This window comes from Haliotis rufescens, unplaced genomic scaffold (genome assembly GCF_023055435.1).
Source record: "Haliotis rufescens isolate VD_foot unplaced genomic scaffold, xgHalRufe1.0.p SCAF_82, whole genome shotgun sequence".
Taxonomy (NCBI): domain Eukaryota; kingdom Metazoa; phylum Mollusca; class Gastropoda; order Lepetellida; family Haliotidae; genus Haliotis; species Haliotis rufescens.
The window spans coordinates 353,681-377,746 of record NW_025964375.1 but is presented as its reverse complement, the minus strand read 5'-3'; the positions used below and the strand labels follow the sequence as shown (position 1 = coordinate 377,746).

Here is a 24,066-nt window from a genome sequence, read left to right as displayed (position 1 = left end):
TGTGGATATTTGTGTGGGTTAGGGTGTGGATGTAGGTGTGGATGTGGATGTGGATATTGGTGTGGGTTTGGGTGTGGATGTGGGTGTGGATATTGGTGTGGATGTAGGTGTGGATATTGGTGTGGGTGTGGTTGTGGATGTGAATGTGGGTGTGGGTGTGGGTGTGGGTGTGGGTGTGGGTGTGGGTGTGTGTTAAAAATCAGGCAAAAGTATTTTTTTCCCATCCCCACCCAGAATAACAAATGGTCTGTCACTAATGATCTTAGGGCTAAAGGGTCTAAAATGACTTGATACTCATGATCCTATTTAATCATTGCATCTATCATTGTAACACTCATTGTTTCTCCACATTCACCATGGTAATGTTCAATAAAATGCACAATACACAAGAGGGCACACTATGGATGAAGTTCATTCCTGACTTAAATCACTGACAGGAATCATTGCCTAAAACTGCCTGTAAGCAACATGTCATCAATGACAATATTCAAGCAAGAGTCACTAAGAAATATCAGTATCATACCAAAATATTTCAGAAAATATAATGGCAGCCTCGGGATCGGCAAGCCGGGTGGAAACAACAGCCTGGAACTTAACACTGGTACAATGGAATGATGACACTGGCCTGTCAGGGAGCCAGACTGTCTGACAGAGACACTGCTTCAACATCTGGCTGTGCATGAGTGAGAGAAATACAATTAGCTGGACAATTCACTTAGATGTGACACAGTCGTGAAAGAGGCAGACTGACCTTGTGTGCAGTGGAAGACTGATGTACTACTGAATAGAACTGAAGTACGTCTGGCGACAGTCACTATCATCTCCTTACATAGACACTACACTTGTGGCAGCAACAAGTAGAGAGAGTGTTGTAAGACACATGTACATATATGGATTGCAAACCTGTATCAATTTATACTACTCTACTTTCGATAAGGATACTGACAAATTTCACACTGTTATGAAGCTTTGGGGTATCAATATTGGAAAAGAATTTGTTTATTTTGACTTGAAGTGAAGGGGCAATAGTAAATACTATTTGTATGACAACATCTCCCAGCAATCAGTAATTTTCAGTTCCCAAGCTTGATACTCAGAATACCCTCATAAAAATTTGAGCAGTATATTTTATATTCACCGACAGTGAGTGAGTTGGGTTTAACGCCACTTTTAACAGTATTCCAGTTATATCACGGCGTGTCAGCTTAATGTGGGAGGAAAGCCTGAAATGATGCAGGTCTCAGACGTTTACTACTTCGGTGAAACCCACAAGCAGGGGTATGGTGCTGACAAACCTAGAAACATAATCGGGGCGAACCGGGATTCGAACCCACAATCATAGGTTTCTGGCACGACCAAGGGACGCAACTCTGCACAGCGAATCCCGGCGCCCTAGACGACTGGGCCACCCATGACCCCCACCGACAAAAGAAAGGCGAATACCATACATGTTGGTTGACATATGAAGACATATTCAAGAGATATTAGGTTGGTTTGATGCACAAACAAACATACTGTGAACCGATGCTCATGAATGCATCACATTTGACATCATAGATTCAAGACTCGAGACACACATATTGTCTCTTGTAGGATTAGCGTGTAAAGTTTGGAAATCATGTGCAGCATATTGTGAAAAGAATAAAGACGCGCTGTGGTAACACTTGACTGTTAGTTTTGTCAATAAGTGGTACACATTGGAGACATCTCTTCCTAACGTACATACATGTTCTTCTCAATATCCTTCTATGGTTTGAGTTTCTTTTGGTGGTGAGTATATAAGCTTAATCCCCTACCACCTTGGTTTACAGGCTTGTGTTACAGATATGGGCGTGGTGTGGCTAAAGTCAAGTCATATAAATATATGTGGGCATGGATGAGGGATCTGGAAGGCAAGTGGAGTGTGGGTGTGGATGAGGGGTGGGGCACAAAAGTAGGGTGTGGCATCATAATGGGCATGGGTGAGTGAGTGAGTGAGTATGGTTTTACGCCGCTTTTAGCAATATTCCGGCAATATCACGGCAGGGGACACCAGAAATGGGCTTCACACATTTTACCCATGTCGGGAATCGAACCCGGGTCTTTGGCTTGACGAGCTACCACTAGGCTACCCGACCGCCCCTGGGCATGGGTGAGGGGTGGGGCACAAAAGTAGGATGTGGCATCATAATGGGCATGGGTGAGGGGTGAGGCATGAAAGTAGATAGACTAAGGGTGTAGGTGTGGCAATGGGTTGTGGTGAGACAGTCATGATGATGCTCATAATATTGCATATGGGACAGGCTGACAGAACAAACTTATATGACAGAGCCTTCCCAGTGTCTTAGCATGAAGGAAGAATGGAAAATTAGAGATTCATAATGGTTCTCTAGCTAATGCAAACATTTGGTTCACATGTTAATCTCACTAACATGGACAGATACTATTGTGAAAAAAAGCATTGAAGCTGGACTAGGTATTGTACATTCAGACATTCTGCCATGGGCATACCTGCTTTCAAGTGCCATGCATCCAATGTCAGTTCTGGTTTGGTTCTTGCCTGCTAATCCCTGACATCATATCTTAATATTCAGAAACTGACAGGCTTCCATCTAGCAAAGACAAATGTTGACTCAACCTAGGCCTCAACACTTGTTTCCTTTCCATGGCAACACAATAGTGACAAGACTGTCTTCTCCCTCTGCTCAGCATAGACCGCAACACTTGTTTCTATGGCAACACAATATTGAGAAGACTGTCTTCTCCCTCAGCTCAGCTTGTCTCCATGACAACACAATATTGAGAAGACTGTCTTCTCCCTCTGCTCAGCATAGACCCCAACACTTGTTTCTATGGCAACACAATATTGAGAAGACTGTCTTCTCCCTCAGCTCAGCTTGTCTCCATGACAACACAATATTGAGAAGACTGTCTTTTCCCTCAGCTCAGCTTCTCTCCATGACAACACAATATTGAGAAGACTGTCTTCTCCCTCAGCTCAGCATAGACCTCAACACTTGTTTCTATGGCAACACAATATTGAGAAGACTGTCTTCTCCCTCAGCTCAGCATAGACCTCAACACTTGTTTCTATGGCAACACAATATTGAGAAGACTGTCTGCTCCCTCAGCTTACCATGCATATCACCCAAAACAGTCCCAAACACATTTCAATGGTCCAGTCATTAAATGAGTATGACAATGGAAACATGTTCACCAGCTTTGTCTGTTAAGAAAAAGAACGTCTCCAGTCTCCAGTGTGGCTATATGTCCCACATGTTATTTTTTGATGTGTGATGTCATAACACTGATACAAACACAGAAGACAATGTGGACTTGTAACACTAGGAAGGGTAGCACATCACAATGGTTGACTGTGGTTGACACAGAAGGATTGAACTATATTGTGGCAGCAGGTCATTAACTATACCAGAGGTTTCATAACAAGAATCTAGCAGAATAAGAGATGATTTGACAACACGTGACTGAACATGCTGAAAGAGAGTGACCCTCAAACTGTACTGTGTTGTGTTAACATGACAATAGAATGACTGGACCATGCCATATGGCCACTATAGTGATTTGACTGAAGGAGAGTGTCCCTCAAATATGTGGATTGACTGGACACTATGTGATGGCCAACAATTATTGAAGGAGAGTGTCCCTTTAACATGTAATGTGTTGTGTTTCAGATTTCAAAGGATTGACTGGACACTATATGATGTCCAACAATTATTGAAGGAGAGCGTCCCTTTAACATGTAATGTGTTGTGTTTCAGTCGTCAATGGATTGACTGGACACTATGAAGACCAACAATTATTGAAGGAGAGTGTCCCTTTAACATGTAATGTGTTGTGTTTCAGATTTCAAAGGATTGACTGGACACTATATGATGTCCAACAATTATTGAAGGAGAGCGTCCCTTTAACATGTAATGTGTTGTGTTTCAGTCGTCAATGGATTGACTGGACACTATGAAGACCAACAATTATTGAAGGAGAGCGTCCCTTTAACATGTAATGTGTTGTGTTTCAGACGTCACTGGATCGACTGGATCGACTGGACACTATGCAGTGGCTATCGGTCGTTTTTGTGAAGGAGAGTGTCCCTTTAACATGAACTCTGTAGTGTCAACAAAGATAATGTAGTGACTGGTCAAGGATCACAAGGAGAGTGTCCCTTTAACATGAACTCTGTAGTGTCAACAAAGATAATGTAGTGACTGGTCAAGGATCACAAGGAGAGTGTCCCTTTAACATGAACTCTGTAGTGTCAACAAAGATAATGTAGTGACTGGTCAAGGATCACAAGGAGAGTGTCCCTAAATTCCACCTCTGCTGTCCATTAGTTGATCAGAGGACATAACACTACAGTACTAGAGGGCCCCTGACTGGAGAACGGTGCCCTCGATGAGTATTGTTCTGAAATGATTACGAAAATGTAAACACTACTCTATGGCCAAGGTTGAGTCTCAGCGTGTCTTGTGTTGTACTTGAGATGACGATGCATAGTCTGGACACTGTGTGGCCAGTGGTCAGTTGACTATGGTCAGGAATGTTCCTTCGCTTGTCTTGCTGTGAATCAGCAGATCAGCAGACTGACATTTGATTTAAGAGGGTGGCCTTAGCTTGTGTAGTGCTGTTATGATGGAATGACTCTGCCAAGGGTGGCGGTCACGTGGAGGCCGATTGTCTGGAGGCTAGGAGCCTCATGATTGTCACAACACTGAGTCCAGGCAGCTGCTTACACAACACCGGGAGGCTGGACTCTCCTGCAACATGAATGAAATTACAAAAATAATTCATACCAATGAATGTATAAGAGCACCGAAACGATGTATAGGCACAGCCACAACAACAGATACAACATTCAAAGCCAAGGCTACAGGTACAACTACAACCATGGTCACAGCCACAGATAAAACCAACTGCAACTACACTGCAGCTGAAACCATGGTTACAGTAACAGCCACAGAAAAAAACCACAGGTACACCTGCAGCTAAAGCTAAAAAAAATAAAAAATTCTTGGTTCTCAGGCATCGCCGCATCATCATAAAGTCTGCCGCACATTTCGTTTTTATTTCCATTTTCAAAACAAAAAAAATCCTTAAATGTTCCGCGTCTCGAACACACGACCTCAACTGTGAAATGCTACAATACTTAAAATCAATGCGATCCAATATAACATGCAGTTATTTCCCTTTTCATGTGCACTTTTTTACTGCGCGTCTCATGTGTTATGGTCATAGCAGCAATAGAAGTTTGTGTGCTTGCTTTGCTGTTTGCAAATTTGGTCAATAAAAACATTAAATTTGCAATACAACATCACTAGACATGATGACGGTATTCAAATATATATTCCATGGTATTTGTGTACTGTATGAGGGACAATGTTTCATACGCAGAGGTTATTTGTCTCGTAAAATATGCGGGTAATCAATGCTAATTTATATACCCCGGCGATAAAGCGAATCAGAATAAAGCACATCACTAGTGCATACAAAATCTCTACATTTGCAATAAAAATGTGTTTGTCTTCCGCATTATATCAATTAAACTTGTGTCAATACAAATTTGAAATAAAACATCACTAAACATTATCATTAGCCGATTAAATTGTATTTGCTGTTCTGATTGGCATTGTTTTATATGCAGAGATTAAGATTATCATGCGTCTTGTCTTGTAAGCTAAGCCGGAAGTAGCATTCAGCTGAACACACTTTTCTCAGAATCTACCGGTGATTCGGCCAATAATATAACTTTAAAAAATGTTGATACAATGAGCGGAAGAATTGTATCTGAAACTATTATTTTATCAGGAATAATTTATTCCAATATTATGTGTAGTTGTTTACGATATACAGCTTTACAATATATATGTGAAATAAATTAATAACCATAAGCGTAGCACTTTTGTTCAGCTGATCGCCATTGCCAGAAATGGTTTCGAATGGAAGAATTTGACTTTGCGAAAAGTAAATGTTGACATATAATTGTCAAACTACAACAAGTATGACTTTCAGCGATTCAATGTATGGCCTTTATGATACATATATCCATTCTCTATCCACTTAAGTTTGTTTCAAGGCGTCAATAGCGGTAATATGATCGTGGTTGCTGTAAATAACGGTGAGATGTGCTATCTTCTGATCACTTCACATACGCTTTTGCCGAAATGAATTGAAACAATATTGAATGAAATGTTGAATAAAATTGATAAAATAGATTACCAACATAAGTCCAGATATATTATGAACTCTTTCTACAACAAGACAGTGTAATTACATGATTAATTTGAGTTTTTCAGTACGGATTTGTTGACATGGTATTTCAGGCGTTTCGTGCCCACAGTAATGTCTTTGTGTTGCGGAAAAAAACCATAAAATACTCAACCCTGTGTATAAGACCACCCACATACCCAAACACACACACCTTGAAAGTCTCCTAATTCTAGTTTTGAAAAACTCGCCTTATACACAGCGATATACGGATTTGTTACTAGTGTGTACACAACCATAAAATAAAAAGGGGCCGCCTGCCCGCATGATATTTTCATAAGTTATTGCCTGAGAACCAATTTTTTTTTTTTTTCAGGCTAAACCATGATTACAATCACAGCCACAGTCAACAGTTCAGCAAGAGACAGAAACACAGACACAGCCTCAGCCACATCTACCGGTAAAACAACAGCCATGGTTACAGCTACAGTTACAGTTACAACCATGGTCACAGCTACAGTTACAGTTACAACCATGGTCACAGCTACAGTTACAGTTACAACCATGGTCACAGCTACAGTTACAGTTACAACCATGGTCACAGCTACAGTTACAGTTACAACCATGGTCACAGTCAGTCACAGACACAGCTACAGTTACAACCATGGTCACAGTCAGTCACAGACACAGTTAAAGTTTAAACCACAGCCACCAGTTCAGTAAAAGCAACAGTGACAGTTACAATCCTCAGTCACAATCACAGCCACAGCTACAGCTATAAACACAATCAGAGCCACAGCTACAAACAACCACAGTTAGTTACGACCTCAGCCACAATCACAGCCACAGCTACAGCTATAAACAAAATCACAGCCACAGCTACAAACAACCACAGTTAGTTACGACCTCAGACACAATCACAGCCACAGCTACAAACAACCACAGTCAGTTACGACCTCAGCCAAAATCACAGACACACCAACCTTTAGCTAATACTGGAGCAATGTCTTCTGGGTGGGGGATGTCGAACCATGCTAGGAATCCCGACAGACAGGTGATCTCCTGCCCCTTCATCTCCTCCCCCTTCAGGTAACGCAGGAACAACTCCACATTGTCTGCAGGAAACACATACAGAAAACTATACCACATACCACTACATAGATTATATATCAGACTTCATAATGATACATGCAGAGCTTGCTGCAAAATGGGAACAATTAATATTCTCAAAATTGCTGCTGTGGCCTAAATGCTCAAATTGGATCAGAATTCTGTGAGCAGTTTCTACAGACACAATAGCTGGGATCATTCAAGCAAAGTTCATTTTGATTGAAAACTTTCAAAGTAAATGTCGGAAAGTGTAACAGCTAATGAAGGACATATGGACAGTCACCAAAGCGATATAACATGAGCTCACTCGACTTGACAATAAAACCTGTATCAAGAAGACTATGAGTGAGTGAGTGAGTATGGTTTTACACCGCTTTTAACAATATTCCAACAATATCACGGTGTGGGAACCAGAAATGGGTTTCACACATTGTACCCATGTCGAGAATCGAACTGGGTATTTGGAGTGACGAGCCAACGCTTTAACCACTAGGATACCCGACCGCCCCAAGAAGACTATGAGCACCTCAACACTCACCTATATGCCACTTATCCAGTGTGTCCTCTAGATGTCTCTTCAGGCACAGTAAGAACTCCATCTCCAGGAGGTGTTGTGGCTGGTCTTCTGCGGTGTGGTTGATGCGGTACCTGCTGGTGTAGTAAGCCAGCACCAACTTGAGCTGCCACACCCCGGTGGTGTGGAGCCCCTTCTGACACTGGTGGATGAGCTGCTCCAGGATGAAGTGGAGGCAGGTGGCTTCAGGCTTCTCCTGGGTCACACACTCATACACAACAGTGGACAGCTCCTGCACCGTGGACAGGTCCTGGAACAGTGAGTGAGTGTTGGGTTTAACACCGACTTAAACAGTATTCCAGCAGTGGGGGACCTGGGTTTTCGGCATGACGAGCAAACGCTTAACCACAAGGCTACCCAACCGCCACCTTGAACAGTGAGTGAGTGAGTTTGGTTTAACGCCGCTTTTAACAGTATTCCAGCAATATCACAGTGGAGGACCTGGGTTTTTGGCGTGACGAGCAAACGCTTAACAACTAGGCTACCCAACCGTCCCCTTGAACAGTGAGTGAGTGTTGGGTTTAACACCGACTTAAACAGTATTCCAGCAATATCACAGAGGGGGACCTGGGTTTTCGGCATGACGAGCAAACGCTTAACCACTAGGCTACCCAACCGTCCCCTTGAACAGTGAGAGTGTTGGGTTTAACATCGACTTAAACAGTATTCCAGCAATATCAGAGAGGGGGACCTGGGTTTTCGGCGTGACGAGCAAACGCTTGACCACAAGGCTACCCAACCGCCCCCTGGAACAGTGAGTGAGTGAGTTTGGTTTAACGCCACTTTTAACAGTATTCCAGTTATATCACGGCATGTTAGCTTAATGTGGGAGGAAAGCTCTAAGTGATGCTAGTCTCAGGCGTTTAACACTTTGGTGAAACAACAAGCACGGGTATGGTGCTGACAAACCAAGAAACATAATCGGGACGAATTGGAATTTTGTAGAATTTTCCTATTCGGAATATTCTATAAGTAATACGTTACCACTGTTATACCGAGGCTGTTGTCTCCCACAACTGCTGCTATAGCGAAATCTACCACAGAGATCTCAATTACCTCATGCAGCACGTGCGTAGCCACCTAGCTGCCATGTGACACCCTTCACTCTTGTCTCCTGCGAGAGCAAGTGCTCGGGGGACGGACGGGCGGGCAGCAGCCCAGTGGTAACGTATTACATATAGAATATTCCGAATAGGAAAATTCTACAAATTACATTAAGTAATACGTTACCACTGTTATACCGAGGCTGACTACCACAGTAGGCGGTGGGGAGCACCTACAACCCGAATCCTGACTGCTAGCGTTCCTTCCGACCAGCGGAAGTAAACACCAAGGCGGAAGCACTCGATGCGCATGCACCTAGCTAGGCGTTACCCTATAGGAATACCAAAGCACTGTCAAGCGCATACCGTAAGGCTCAATCGTCATTGCCAAAACGATTGGTGACTCCAAACGGCCCCACTGGATAGGTATTTCATCGCCGCAGCGGATGAGAACACTGTATCCGCGTGAGCTTAATCTTAGATCAGGTTAAACAGTCGAAAAGAGGGAAATTAATTTCATTCAGACCGTATATCCCAGAGCAAGCCTACTTAAAGTATGCATTAGGCGCGTGACCTAATTCCAGTATTTGTAAGCATGCATCACAAGGTTGGGATACACGACAGACAATTAAAGACATAATTGTCAAAATACAAATAAGGACAAAGCACACAAAAGCCGCCCTCACCTGTGGTGTGAGTGCGCTGGTTTGCGGGACCCCAACTCCTGTACCCACGGCAGTGGGAACATTGGAGTAGACCCAGATTGACCACCGTGCAAGGTCAGACGCCTGAGGAGTTCGGAATTGCGCTGGGCACACCCCTTAGGTGCCCGCTTGCGCCGCGATCCGCGGGCCAAGACGGTGCACACTCTCCACGACGGCATCAGCGACCTGTTTGAGGTAATGATTGGCAAAAACCGAGTCAGAACGCCAGTAACAACCTCGTAATATTCTGCGAACAGAGATATTCGAGTGTAGGGCAAATGTTGCCGCTAGCGCCCTGATCTCGTGCGGGTTTGACCCCGCTACCGGTAACCCCCGAGACCGGTACGCCAGATTGATGACAGAACGAAGCCACAACGCAATCGAGTTGCGAGGTATGTCAACCGTGCGATTAGGGTTACACGATATGAACAGACGGTCACGCCCTTGTCTACGTCCATTCGAAGCCTTAAGATAATACTTAAGGGCCCTAACCGGACACAGCGCTCTGTCCTCAGTATTAGCAGGATGTAAGATTTCTTTGAGTGATCTTACAGTGAATTCTCTCTCCGTTTGCCCGACTCTCTGATTCTTGGCGACGAAGCCCATGAGCAGGCCCAGGCGGACCGCTCCTTCGTCACCCCTATCGAATCGTACCTTGGCGACATCGAGTGCATGAATTTCGGATACACGTGCCGCCGTGGCAAAGGAGAGGAGAAATGCTGTCCAAGTCACATGCCGGAACGAAGCACTATGCAAGGGTTCATACGGAGCTTCCGTAAGTGATTGCAACACTAGGGAAAGATCCCAGGCCGGTGCCCGAAGGCGGCCCTTCTTAAGATCGTGCTGTTTGAAACCCTTGATAATACCCCGTATCACCGGCTCTTTGGAGAGACTGGTACCCATAGCAACGTCCCGTACCGTAGCAACGGACGAGACATAGTTGGCAATGGAACCCCCGGAGAGTTTCCGGGTCTCTCGCAAGTGAGACATGAAACGAGCAATATCCTGCACAGATACCTTATCTGGCGAATGAATGTGATGTTTACAACACCACTTCGTGAAAATAACCCAACGTGCATTATACACCTTCTGGGTAGAATCACGATGCATACTAACGTATGCCCGAGACGCCCGGCGAGAAAAAACTTTACTCCTCAGACGCTCGGTGACAACATCCACGCGTGCAGATTGAACTGCCCTGCGTTTGGATGAAGCTGACGGGTGTGAGGGTGGATCAAGAGATCCGGTCTCACAGGCAGTGGAAGTGGCGACTGCGTGACCTGGGTCAGCAAGTCGGGGTACCACGATCTGTTCGGCCACATGGGCGCGATCAGTAACATTCGACAGCGAACTCCTCGGAGCCGGCTTAGAATGTGTGGTATCAACGCTGTCGGCGGGTAAGCATAAGCGACCAAGCCCGTCCAGTCTAACGCGAGAGCATCGTGATCGATGGCCCTCGGGACCGGGACTGGTGATACAAACAACGGGAGTTGATTGTTGAACCGCGTTGCGAACAGGTCGACCATCGGACGACCCAAACGTTCGCACAGCCACTGAAACACTACTGGGTTCAGCATCCACTCTGTGGGGCTCGGATCCTGAGGCCTCGATAGAGCATCGGCCAGTACGTTCCGCACACCTGGGATGTGACGGGCGCGTATCTGGCACGGGACACTGTCCACCAGAGCGTAAAACTCGAACGTGAGATCGAGCAGCGAGTGACTGTGGGTTCCCCCCAGTTTGTTCACATAGGACACTACCGTCGTGTTGTCTGTCGCCAGCATGAGCCGGGCGTCGACGAGACGATGCTTCCAGTGATTGACTGCGTTGATCACTGCCTTGAACTCGAGACAAGTGATGTGAAGACCTAGTTCGTCTAAGCACCACAGCCCCGAGCTCACCTCCCCCTTTAGATGGGCGCCCCAGCCCACTAGAGAGGCGTCTGTATACAGGGTCAACGTGGCCCGGTAGGGCCGCATAGAGACTCCTGATAAGACAATGTAAGGGACCGTCCACCACTCCAGATGCGGTCGGAGCCGATCCGGGAGGGCGACGGTCGCACTGTTCACCTCCGTTGCTAACAACTGGATTAAAAACCGTTGCAGCGGGCGGAGTTGGAGACGACCCCGTGCGGTGCAGTCCTGGGCTGATACAAGTAGCCCTAACAGCTGTTCCCAAAAGTGAACAGTCTGTTGCACCGCTAAGACTTTGGCAATCATCGCCTGAATTTTGTGCCACCGGTCTGGGGGGACAAAGAGGCGATGGGACACCGTGTTGAACCGACCTCCGATGAACAGCAAGTTCTGAGAAGGGGTTAACTCGCTCTTGGGGAGATTGATAATCCACCCAAATTGCTCCAAGAGCCGACGTGCGAAATCGAGATGGCGTGACAGGGTGTCCGTCATTCGATTTGCTACTTGCGAGTCGTCCAGGTACGCGAAGTACCGGACACCCCTCCTGTGGAGGAACCCCACTATGGGGGTGGTTAACCGGGTGAACAGCCAGGGAGCGGACGTGTGAATCATTCTGAGTTCGGCACTGTCCTACTTGGGAACGAGAAATATCCTGGAGTAAAACCCCGGTGTTATTTCTGGTAGAGCTAACTCCCGTACTGCCCCTTCTCCACCAACCTGCCGATGGCATCGGCAAGGATGGGAAGATCGGTTTCCGAATCGAAACCTGCCAACGGGGCAACGGTGAGCGGCGGATTCGCTTTGAGATCAAGCCGATAGCCGTACCGAATCGTGTTGACCACCCACGGGTCGTCGAACACTTGTTCCCAATACTCCCAGTAAGTCTGGAGTCTGGCTCCCACTGGGGAAGGAGAGGGGGCCCTGACAGGTTGCGACAGGCGCAACTGTCCAGGGCCAAGTGACTCGGGTTCGCCTAAGGGCCAACCGAAGTTGGCGCTGTCGGCATACGAACCCCTCCAATGAGAGTCACCTGGAGGGGCCCTTGCCGTCCGTCGACGACTTGGGCTTCCCCCAGTTCCCCGTTTCGCGCGAAAGGGCAGCTGATTGCCCATACCGGAGCCCTCAGGGCGGGGCTACTTCCCAGAGGAAGAAGAACCCGACCCCTTAGACCTACCGGCCGCAGCAGCCTGGGGCGCGCTCCGGGTAGGAGCGGCACCCAGGCGCCTATGCAGGGACCCAACAAGAGCAAGTGTGTGCCGAGAGTACTCGGCAACGTACTCCAGGGAAGCATTTAAACTGAGCAGGCAGTTGTAAATGCGCTGGTCACGGTCCGTGGGAGAACCTTCGACCAGACGGGCCGCTGCAGCCAAGTAAGTGTCTCCGTGAGACATGGAGTGCCGAGCGAGGGCGTCCAGCTGGTGCAAGGTAGCTTGCGTTACCGTAGCAGCCGGTGGGGCACGGACACCCAACCGCTCAACATGGGCCTCCGCGGTAGGACCAGCCTCGGGAAAGGCAAGGTCATGTACCGGGAATAAACCCTTTCTCCACGACGTCGGAGGCAACGGGAGACCCCGACCGGAGGCCGCCGCGAAGGCGTTCTCCAAGGAAGGCTTGAAACCGCGCAGCAAGGTTGATGCGGGGAAAGCCGAGTCGTGGATTCCCCGCGGTACCGGCCGGGGCATGTCCTCAAAGAGGTCATAAACCATGGCCACGCGGTCCTAAACCGATAGCGGGAGCAACGGTTCGGGGGAAGGACCGGTGACCACGGGAGCCGCCGCCGTACCGGTGGACCCCGCGTCCGACCCCGCGGCCACCGAAGTGGCCGGGGACGGAACAGCCAGCGGCCTATCCTGAGATAAGGCCGCCAGCTTGGAGTCCACAAGTTATGCAAGTAATGCAGCGACGGAATCCCCGGACAGCACACGGGCCGCCAAGAGATCCGCCGCTTTACCGGTGGACCCCGCGTCCGACCCCGCGGCCACCGAAGAGGCCGGGGACGGAACAGCCAGCGGCCTATCTTGCGATAAGGCCGCCAGCATGGAATCCACAAGTTTCGACAACAATGCGGCGACGGAATCCCCAAACAGCCCGAGGGCCGCAAGGGGATCCGCCGCAGCCGAGGAGGTGGTACCCGCACGGGGACCCCGACCGGACGAACCGGCCACCACAGGGGTGGAGACGGACTGTACGTACAGCCGGTACCGCTCAAAATCCGCAGGCCCCAGACCTTCGCACAGGATGCACCGGGTGTCCCCGCAAGGAACCCTGCACCGCGGGCAACGAACGTGGGGATCCCGGGACGACAAAAACTTTCTGCACACCCCATAACTCCGAGAAGCAGGGGTAGAGGGGGTGGATACTGGGGACATATCCATGTCAGACATTGATTGTTTGCTATAAACAAAGAACAAAACATGGTTACAACGCACGCACCACAATGATTCACAAACGAACATTTTCACAAGAAAATAAACGAGCAATGTGAACATATAACATACACATATAACTTTTATTAAAGAAATAAGTTATGTTAACCCCCAAAACATACAAGAACAGGGGAAACGTAAAACACAACGTGCATACGCGAACCCCGCAAGTATATAGAAAAAAGGGCGGGAAAAATTTTCCGTTTGGCGGGAAAATTATAACCAAGCGTAGCTACCGCAACGCCCCATAAAAGCACAGTTTATTAGAGAATAAACTATAATAAATATCACCAAATCTTCAAGGAACGCTTCAGCAGGAGAAAACACGTCTTGCTAAGCAGACGAAGGAGACAAGAGTGAAGGGTGTCACATGGCAGCTAGGTGGCTACGCACGTGCTGCATGAGGTAATTGAGATCTCTGTGGTAGATTTCGCTATAGCAGCAGTTGTGGGAGACAACAGCCTCGGTATAACAGTGGTAACGTATTACTTAATGTAATTGAACCCACAATCATAGATTTCTGGCATGTCCAAGGGACGCAACTCTGCATGCACAGCAAATTGCGACGCCTTAGATGACTGGGCCACCCGTGCCCCATCATGGAACAGGTATTGCTCGTTGTGGGAGGAAAGCCTTAAGTGATGCAGGTTGATAATTACCAACATCACGAGCATGGCTATGACCAAGAATTATAATCAGGGAGCAACCTGTGATCAGGGGATCCTAGCATGACTGAGAAACGCAACAATGACATCATCCACAATTACGATATGACTTCATCCATTGTTCATAATGTCACAAATTGATTAAATTACATCATCTGAACAATAGGGTCTCCTCAGTGAAGTTTATCCGTAGGGCTGACATTTCAAATATTTTCCCTTAATTTTCTCTCTTATGATGTCAATGAGTAATACATGAAATAACATACTTTAACAAATCGGAATTATGGATTATCCGTCCCTCGTGAATGAATGCTGTCAATGTTAATCGTTTGCCCAAACCTCGGGATTAACACCATTCATTCCCTCCAGGCAGATAATCCGTATTTCCTCATAGCTCATTGCTTATTCTCAATCTGTCATGCTTCAAACCTTTGGGCACAACACACTGGAGAGATGCAAGGGGTTATAATGAAACTAAGTCTGAATGTCTGCCCTAAGACGCTTCCAGTCTCATTGCTTAGTCATTAGCAACAAGAACATTACAGTAACAAAATGAGCAACTCATTGTCTTGACTCACCATGTCCTCTTTGGACTTGAGGAAAAACTCTGCTAATGCTATAATCCGTGGGTCCGATGTGAAAGACTTGATGATGTTTGGCTGGTAACAATACAAACATACATGAACTGATAAATGAAGCAATACTCTTTCAACAAACGTTAAGTGCAACATGTCTGTCCAGTTTACACAGGAATACATGGGTGTTAATAGGGCTGTAACGATCAATCAAACTTGATGCATTGCAATCGTCCATGGTGTGAGGCATTGATGCATTAAAAGATTAATAGTTAACAACAATGCTGCGCTACACAATCAATAGTATCAATAGACATAACAGGAAGATTTATTTATTGTTTGTTGTTTAATGCCGCACTCAGCAATATTCCAGCTATATGACGGGAGTCTGTAAATAATCGAATCTGGACCAGACAATCCAGTGATTGACATCATGAGCATTGATCTACGCAACTGGAATACAATGACATGCAACAAGCAAGTCAGCGAGCCTGACCACCCAATCCTGTTAGTCGCCTCTTAAGATAAGCATATTTGCCTTTTACGGCAAGCATGGGTTGCTGAAGTCCTATTCTACCAGAAAGAAAAAAACCTGTTATTTATTTACCTTTCTATCAATTCTGATACAAATGCACATTGTTTGAAGAGACACATGGGTATCCATTCAGAAAATATAATAATTTATCAGACAATAATCTGAGTTTTGTTTGTTTTTAGTTGTTTAATGGATCACTCAGCAATATTTCAGCTTTATGAAGGTGGCCTGTAAATAATCAAGTCTGGACCAGACAATCCAGTGATTAATGTTGTGAACAATGCTCCTCGCCGTCATAGTACGATGTCACACAATTAACCTGGTCACCGAACCTGACGACCTGATCCATCTAGTCGCCTATTACAACCAGCATAGGTTGCTGGGGGCCTATATTCTAACCCTAAATCCCTAAACAGCTTAACAGAAGCACCTGCATCAACTCTCTAATAGCCTCCGAGCTAAATGTTTGGCTTTCTCATCATGTGGAATAACTAATACTGCAATAGTGTAAATGGGAATGTGTACTGACCTTATTTGAACAGTGACATGAATGGTCCGAAGTGAGAGATTTAGCAAGCATACTGCGATAACCCTGCAAACACAAGAACAATATCTGGATACTGGTGTTCGACACTGTTATTAGGGCTGGGACGGGTAACTCGGGTACCCGGGACGGGTAACTCGGGTACCCGGGTCGGGTGGGTACTGAGTAGGACCCGGTACCCACAGGACTACCCGGACCCGTGGTTAGTCATGTGATATATTGTTTAAAGACAAAAATTATCTAGAACTCTATGCTTACACCACAAGTCACTAATGTTCGCATTTCTTTCTTACTATATGCACCCATTCCCTCTGACTTTTCATATGGTTGAGTAAAGATATAACTTCAGTCACTTTCAGTGTATGCATGACCAGATCGTTTAATACATGTATCTAAATACATTTTGCAAGTGCTGTGGTAAAAAAATCTCAAACGGACATTTTGTATCTCTTGAGACCTACAGAGGGTACCCGGGTAGGGTCGGGTAATAGGGAGATAGGTACCCAGGTAGTTAATTTGGACTCGTCCCAGCCCTAACTGTTATATCACTGCTAAAATCTAAGTAAGGCTAATTTACCAGAGAAATAGAGAATCTCACTCAAGTGTTTTTTATATCAAACTTCCCAATACGAGTCGGTAAAAGTTCCAAAATCATTCCTACAACTTTCTTTTCAGTTTGTATTGCGTCTTTTGTTTGTTTGTTTGTTTGTTAACACCGTACTCAGCTATATTCCAGCTATATGATGACAGTCTGTAAATAAATCAAGTCTGGACCAGACAATCCAGTGACTGACATCATGAGCATCGATCCACGCAATTGGGATATAACATGCATCAACCAAGTCAGCAAGCCTGACCACCCGATCCAATTAGTCACTTCTTAAGACATGCATTGTCGCCTTTAATGGCAAGCATGGGTTGCTGAAGACCTATTCTAATCCGGATCTTCACGGGTATTCAGTTAGTAAACTGTCATAACCAGTCTTGAGTGTAAACAGTATAGTTTACAAGATTAAGTATCCGAGAGACTAGTGATGTCATTCGATTGTGACATCATGGTAACCGAAGAAGTCACAATGGTCTGCAAAGCATCATCATACAATTTCATTGAAGCAATATTTCCTAAGGCATATCGCTTGATCTCACCCAAACAATATCTCCTATCGAAGCCAGTTTGGGATGATAAAAATAAAAAACCTGGAAAAAATAAAGAAAATTGTCTTGTTTTGCATGATTAATCAAACACTTCTCCAGGAAAGCAGTTGATTGGTGCTTCAAAAAAACAATAAATTCTGAGACCCAGGGAGAATGGTTTCACACTTTAAAAAGACAAGGCTAGACTGCACAGACTAAGGTCACTATAGCAGATTCAGGCCTCCATATTTGGCCCTCGATCTGGACATGCATCATGTGAGAAGAGAGAAGTGGCATTTAACGTTTTATTTCATGCATACATGTGTGTCTGCTTGTACTCATGCCAGTTAAATCGTTAATAATACCAGCCCACCTAGATACCATTCCGCAGCTTAACATGGTATATCCCACTCAGACACATAATACCGATTCCGAGGTGGCCAGTCCTTGTTTTATCTTAATGCTGTTCGCCAGACGAGGAAACAATAAGCACCATTTTTTTAAACGATTTTTGGTATGATGCGGCCTGGGATTCAAACTACCGACCTTCAACTCTCCAGGCAGATGCAACTATCCACTACACCACGGAGGTGGTCCTGGAACATGTAAACAATCAGGACGAACTATTCAGCACTACAAAGGGAGATTGTATCCATCCACAAAACAGCATGCTATATCAGACCTGGAGCACACAGACCAAAGACTACAGCCAATGAAATGAATCGTCCATCTTTCACATGGAACTTTCACCAACCTGTGGGTCTTCCATGTAAGACAGATGTCCGGCCCTCTGCTTCACACTGAGTGTACCATTCTTCTGGAGCAGAGCCCTGCACAACAAACATGGATGTAAGCCACCTACACCACTGTTACACAAATACAGCATACTGAACACAGTGGTTACTCAATGACCAGGGCCCCTATGTACACAGCGATCTTAGCGCTAAGGTGATCGTAACTAACATACCTTAACATAGACATACGACAGTCGTAGTGCTAAGGTTGTTTTGTTCAACGGCACAGTGGGATGTATCTAGGATTTCAAACCAAGTGCCTTTGGCAGGCAAACCATATTGGAATTAATCAGTATTTATCATGACCAGCAAATGCTTTGACCATGAGACTAACCTATTCCCACGCACAATTTCCTGAACACATTAATGTACACTTCAACCACAGTAAGTTCTAACTGTTAACCTTCTTCATGGAATATGTTTATTTTGTATCCCGTGCTAGATCATGTAGATGTTACATTCATCATGGCTACACAACAAAATGGTCATAGCCAAACAAACAACAATTTGTGAAATAAACAAAATGAAACAAAAGCCTTCCTGTTTAAAAGTGGTTTTACTTACATGATAGTGTTCCAGTTTTTGTCGACACGGAATGTAACAGGCCAATATCTGGGCCCCAGTACCTTGATCTGTAACACAAGTCATTTAACATGGTGTTGAGGCTTACTGAAAACGACCGACTAAAGAGTCGGGGTATGTTTAACGCTATTAGGTGTCGTTAGTACAGTGCAACTCTGTTAATCCAAACAGGTTCAAAGTGATTACCACATTTATGAATAATGGGTACACAGTAATGTACTTTTAATAGTACATTAATGTTCCCAACACTAATCATCTAGATTACAGGGTTTCTGGACTAACAAGGTTCTGTGTATAGAGTATCAGAGCACTTGATGGATCACAATACTCTCTTGTATCAGGCTAAATTCCTTTCACAATGTAAATGTTGTCATCATGTACCTACAAATGATCATTCATATCCACTTGGTGATAAACAAATGGAAAATGACTTGCAGCCTGCTCTGAATTTCTATTTACCCATGTCCTGGCTGACTTCATGTGTCACCATATCCTGATGGATTACTGCCATACTGTTGGCCACTTTAAGGGCTACTCATCGCCTGATTAGAAATTGCAGGTGGATCACTACCTCACCTCCTCATTTAGGTCAACTTGGATCACTACCTTAATAAGGTCAATTTGGATCACTACCTTGATAAGGTCGACTTGGATCACTACCTTAATGAAGTCAACTTGGATCACTACCTCAATATGGTCGACTTGTATCACTACCTCACCTTAATAAGGTTAACTGGAATCACTACCTCAATAAGGTCAACTTGGATCACTACCTCAATAAGGTCAACTGGGATCACTACCTTAATAAGGTAAACTGGGATCACTCCCTTAATAAGGTCAACTTGGAACACTACCTTAAAAACATCACCCTGGATCACTACCTTAATAAGGTTGACTTGGATCACTACCTCAATCAGTTCAACTTGGGTCACTACCTTAATGAAGTAAACTTGGATCACTACCCTAATAAGGTCGACTTGGATCACTACCTCAATGGAGTAAGCTTCGATCACTACCCTAATAAGGTCAACTTGGATCACTACCCCAATAAAGTCAACTTCGATCACTACCCGAATAAGGTCATCTCAATACGCTCAATTTGGATCACTACCTCACCTCCTTAATACCATCAACCTTGATCACTACCTCACCTTCTAAATACCATCAACCTTGATCACTACCTCACCTTCTCAATACCATCAACCTTGATCACTACCTCACCTCCTCAATACCATCAACCTTGATCAATACCTCACCTCCTCAATACCATCAACCTTGATCACTACCTCACCTCCTCACTACCATCAACCTTGATCACTACCTCACCACCTCAATACCATCAACCTTGATCACTACCTCACCACCTCAATACCATCAACCTTGATCACTACCTCACCTCCTCAATACCATCAACCTTGATCACTACCTCACCACCTCAATACCATCAACCTTGATCACTACCTCACCTCCTCAATACCATCAACCTTGATCACTACCTCACCTCCTCAATACCATCAATCTTGATCACTACCTCACCTCCTCAATACCATCAACCTTGATCACTACCTCACCTCCTCAATACCATCAACCTTGATCACTACCTCACCTCCTCAATACCATCAACCTTGATCACCCTCACCTCCTCAATACCATCAACCTTGATCACTACCTCACCTCCTCAATACCATCAACCTTGATCACTACCTCACCTCCTCAATACCATCAACCTTGATCACTACCTCACCTCCTTAATACCATCAATCTTGATCACTTCCTCACCTCCTCAATACCATCAACCTTGATCACTACCTCACCACCTCAATACCATCAACCTTGATCACTACCTCACCTCCTCAATACCATCAACCTTGATCACTACCTCACCTCCTCAATACCATCAACCTTGATCACTACCTCACCTCCTTAATACCATCAATCTTGATCACTTCCTCACCTCCTCAATACCATCAACCTTGATCACTACCTCACCTCCTCAATACGATCAACCTTGATCACTACCTCACCACCTCAATACCATCAACCTTGATCACTACCTCACCACCTCAATACCATCAACCTTGATCACCCTCACCTCCTCAATACCATCAACCTTGATCACTACCTCACCTCCTTAATACCATCAATCTTGATCACTACCTCACCACCTCAATACCATCAACCTTGATCACTACCTCACCTCCTCAATACCATCAACCTTGATCACTACCTCACCTCCCCAATACCATCAACCTTGATCACTTCCTCACCTCCTCAATACCATCAACCTTGATCACTACCTCACCTCCTCAATACGATCCAGCTCTGGAAGGATGCAGGGAGCCATGATCCTGTAGTTGACATTCTTGTACGAGACACAGTCCTTGAACTTGATCTCCAGAGGGACATAACAGATGTGGCCCGTGTCCACATCTCGGGGCAGGACAAGCCTCGGCTCAGCTGCCAACACGTACAGGTGGCGGAATGCTTGAAGGTGATACCTAGAACAGACAGAACCACAAGGAATATTAAATATTACAGGGTCCGTAAATAATTGAGTCTGGACCAGACAAACCAGTGATTGACATCATGAGCATCGATCTACGCAATTGGAATACAATGACATGCATCAATCAAGTCAGCGATTCTGACCACTTGATCCAGTTAGTCGCCTCTTATGACAAGCATAGTCGCTTTTTACGGCAGGAATGGGTTGCCGAAAACCTACTCGCTACCTAGTATATCATGAAGTACTCAGTCCAGAATGTCGTCGTAGTATACCTGTTGTCATTACTGTGAGCTGGGTAGATGGGGAAGAAGGCACACAGCAGTGCTCCTATAGCCTCGGGCTTTGTGCTCAGTGTGTACCTGAAGACATAACACAACGGTATCTTCAAAATATGGTCACATAAACTAATATATATTCTTTTGAAAAAAGATTCAGTAAAATTTATTTAAGAATTAACAAAGTTACAGTTAGTACGATTTGGGTGGACAGCACAAAAACACAAAGCAAATTTCTTTTTAGTTATCTGTCAAGGGTACCTCATTATAAGCTGTTTCTATTTTTAACATTTTACTTGCCACCAACCAGTAAGAGCAGCCCGGTAGACATGGCTTTGTGAGAACAAACCCCACTCAGTGTTACCTGCCACCACCCAGGAAGAGCAGCCCGGTAGACATGGCAATGGCTATGTGAGAACAAACCCCTATCAGTGTTACCTGCCACCACCCAGGAAGAGCAGCCCAGTAGACATGGCTATGTGAGAACAAACCCCTCTCAGTGTTACCTGCCACCACCCAGGAAGAGCAGCCCAGTAGACATGGCAATGGCTATGTGAGAACAAACCCCTATCAGTGTTACCTGCCACCACCCAGGAAGAGCAGCCCGGTAGACATGGCTATGTGAGAACAAACCCCTATCAGTGTTACCTGCCACCACCCAGGAAGAGCAGCCCGGTAGACATGGCTATGTGAGAACAAACCCCTATCAGTGTTACCTGCCACCACCCAGGAAGAGCAGCCCTGTAGACATGGCAATGGCTATGTGAGAACAAACCCTTATCAGTGTTACCTGCCACCACCCAGGAAGAGCAGCCCGGTAGACATGGCTATGTGAGAACAAACCCCTATCAGAGTTACCTACCACCACCCAGGAAGAGCAGCCGGGTAGACATGGCTATGTGAGAACAAACCCCTATCAGTGTTACCTGCCACCACCCAGGAAGAGCAGCCCAGTAGACATGGCTATGTGAGAACAAACCCCTATCAGTGTTACCTGCCACCACCCAGGAAGAGCAGCCCGGTAGACATGGCTATGGACATGTGAGAGCCATACATCATGTAGGAGTACTGGGGACCAACTCTTTTCCTCAACATGCGACATATCCTCATCACCTCCAGGTTCCCTGTGCCAGCCATCACCTGCAAACCAGCAGTGCCATATCACTTGAAGGTCAGACAACTTCACTCAGGTCACGTAACCATCTTTATTATAAAGATTAAAGATAAAAGACATACATCATTCCAGTTTCCTGTATCATAATGCTACCATGGTTACACAAGCATACATGAGTGAGTTTGGCTTAATGCTGCTTTAAACAGTATTACATTTATATCACGCTGTGGCAGCTTGATGTGGCAGGAAAGCCAGAAGTGATGCAGGTCTTAATTCATACCACTTTGACGAAAAGCATGAGTAAGGTGCTGTTAACATAATCAAGGTAAATCTAGGATTCGCACAGTGATCCTAGGTTTCTGGCATGTATAAAGGATGCAACTCTCCACAGAGATTTGTGGGGCATTATACAATTTGGTCACCTGTGCCCCCAGTTACACAAGAGGCGATGCTAAGAACACTTGCCACATGGCCCCAGACCTCAGGTTCTAGACAATACATTTACTAAGACTTAAGAAGCAAACTTGACAGTCCTACGTCACATTGCTCTAGTTCTCACCATGGCTAATCCCGTGAGTATGACACACAGTCCATTCTCCACAGAGCTCTTGCCTGCCTGTTCACAGTAGCTGGGGACAGACAACGCCTGGAGACAACGCTTCATACAGTCCATCTGTAGAAGAGAATATGTCAAACTTAACACACAGCATCATGGCAGAAAAACACAAACATGTCTTACACACTTAAAGTAAAGTTGTACAATTATCACCTTCAAAGGGTCACCATGTATGAATCAGTGAATGATAACTTTACACTACAACTGTATTCCAGACTGTACAATTTCAATGTATTTTCATTCATCATTTTTTTCTATTTATTACACACAACTCCATTGAGGCTTAAAAAAATTAAATAATTGGTCCTCAGGCTTTTGAAAATATAGTGTGGGCAGGTTGTTCAAACTAGTATGTAACCAAATAAACAGTTGTGTTCAGTAAACCTGGGAAGGGCCTCCCTACATAAATATATTCCTTGATGAGTAAAATAATGGAATACAGTATTTGACTACAAGTGAGTGCATAATACAATGAGCTTCGATTTTATTTCACGTGAAATTGTTTACACTAGTTTTGGTGAAATCATGTATGAATGATCGGCAAATCACATCGACTCGCCATGAATTCGACTTGAAACAAACACTTGTCGTTACAAGATACAAAGTCTTCGGGCTTCCTATCTTCCTATCACAGTATTGTTATTTCTTTTCAGTTATGCTATGGGCCATGACATTAAGTATTTTAAAAATAAATCACCTCCAGATTGGGGAGAAAATGTGTCTGAACAGCTGATTGCTATTTCCAGCATATTTTATGA

The 24,066-nt window shown here is 45.2% G+C and overlaps 1 protein-coding gene across 1 annotated transcript in view; it reads right to left on the bottom strand.

The window, feature by feature from the left end:
• Positions 1-1,440: 1,440 nt before the first annotated feature.
• LOC124144203 (anaphase-promoting complex subunit 1-like) overlaps positions 1,441-24,066 on the bottom strand; it is a 69,898-nt gene continuing 47,272 nt past the window's right edge. The window contains exons 41-51 of the mRNA XM_048390103.1: positions 23,252-23,365; positions 22,573-22,718; positions 21,576-21,662; positions 21,100-21,295; positions 18,780-18,847; positions 18,176-18,251; positions 16,273-16,335; positions 15,212-15,292; positions 7,847-8,132; positions 7,182-7,313; positions 1,441-4,751 (exon numbers count right to left, since the gene is read on the bottom strand). Of these exons, the coding sequence (XP_048246060.1) occupies positions 4,654-4,751; positions 7,182-7,313; positions 7,847-8,132; positions 15,212-15,292; positions 16,273-16,335; positions 18,176-18,251; positions 18,780-18,847; positions 21,100-21,295; positions 21,576-21,662; positions 22,573-22,718; positions 23,252-23,365 (1,347 nt within the window). The 3' untranslated portion in view covers positions 1,441-4,653. The remainder of the gene's footprint in view (positions 4,752-7,181; positions 7,314-7,846; positions 8,133-15,211; positions 15,293-16,272; positions 16,336-18,175; positions 18,252-18,779; positions 18,848-21,099; positions 21,296-21,575; positions 21,663-22,572; positions 22,719-23,251; positions 23,366-24,066) is intronic.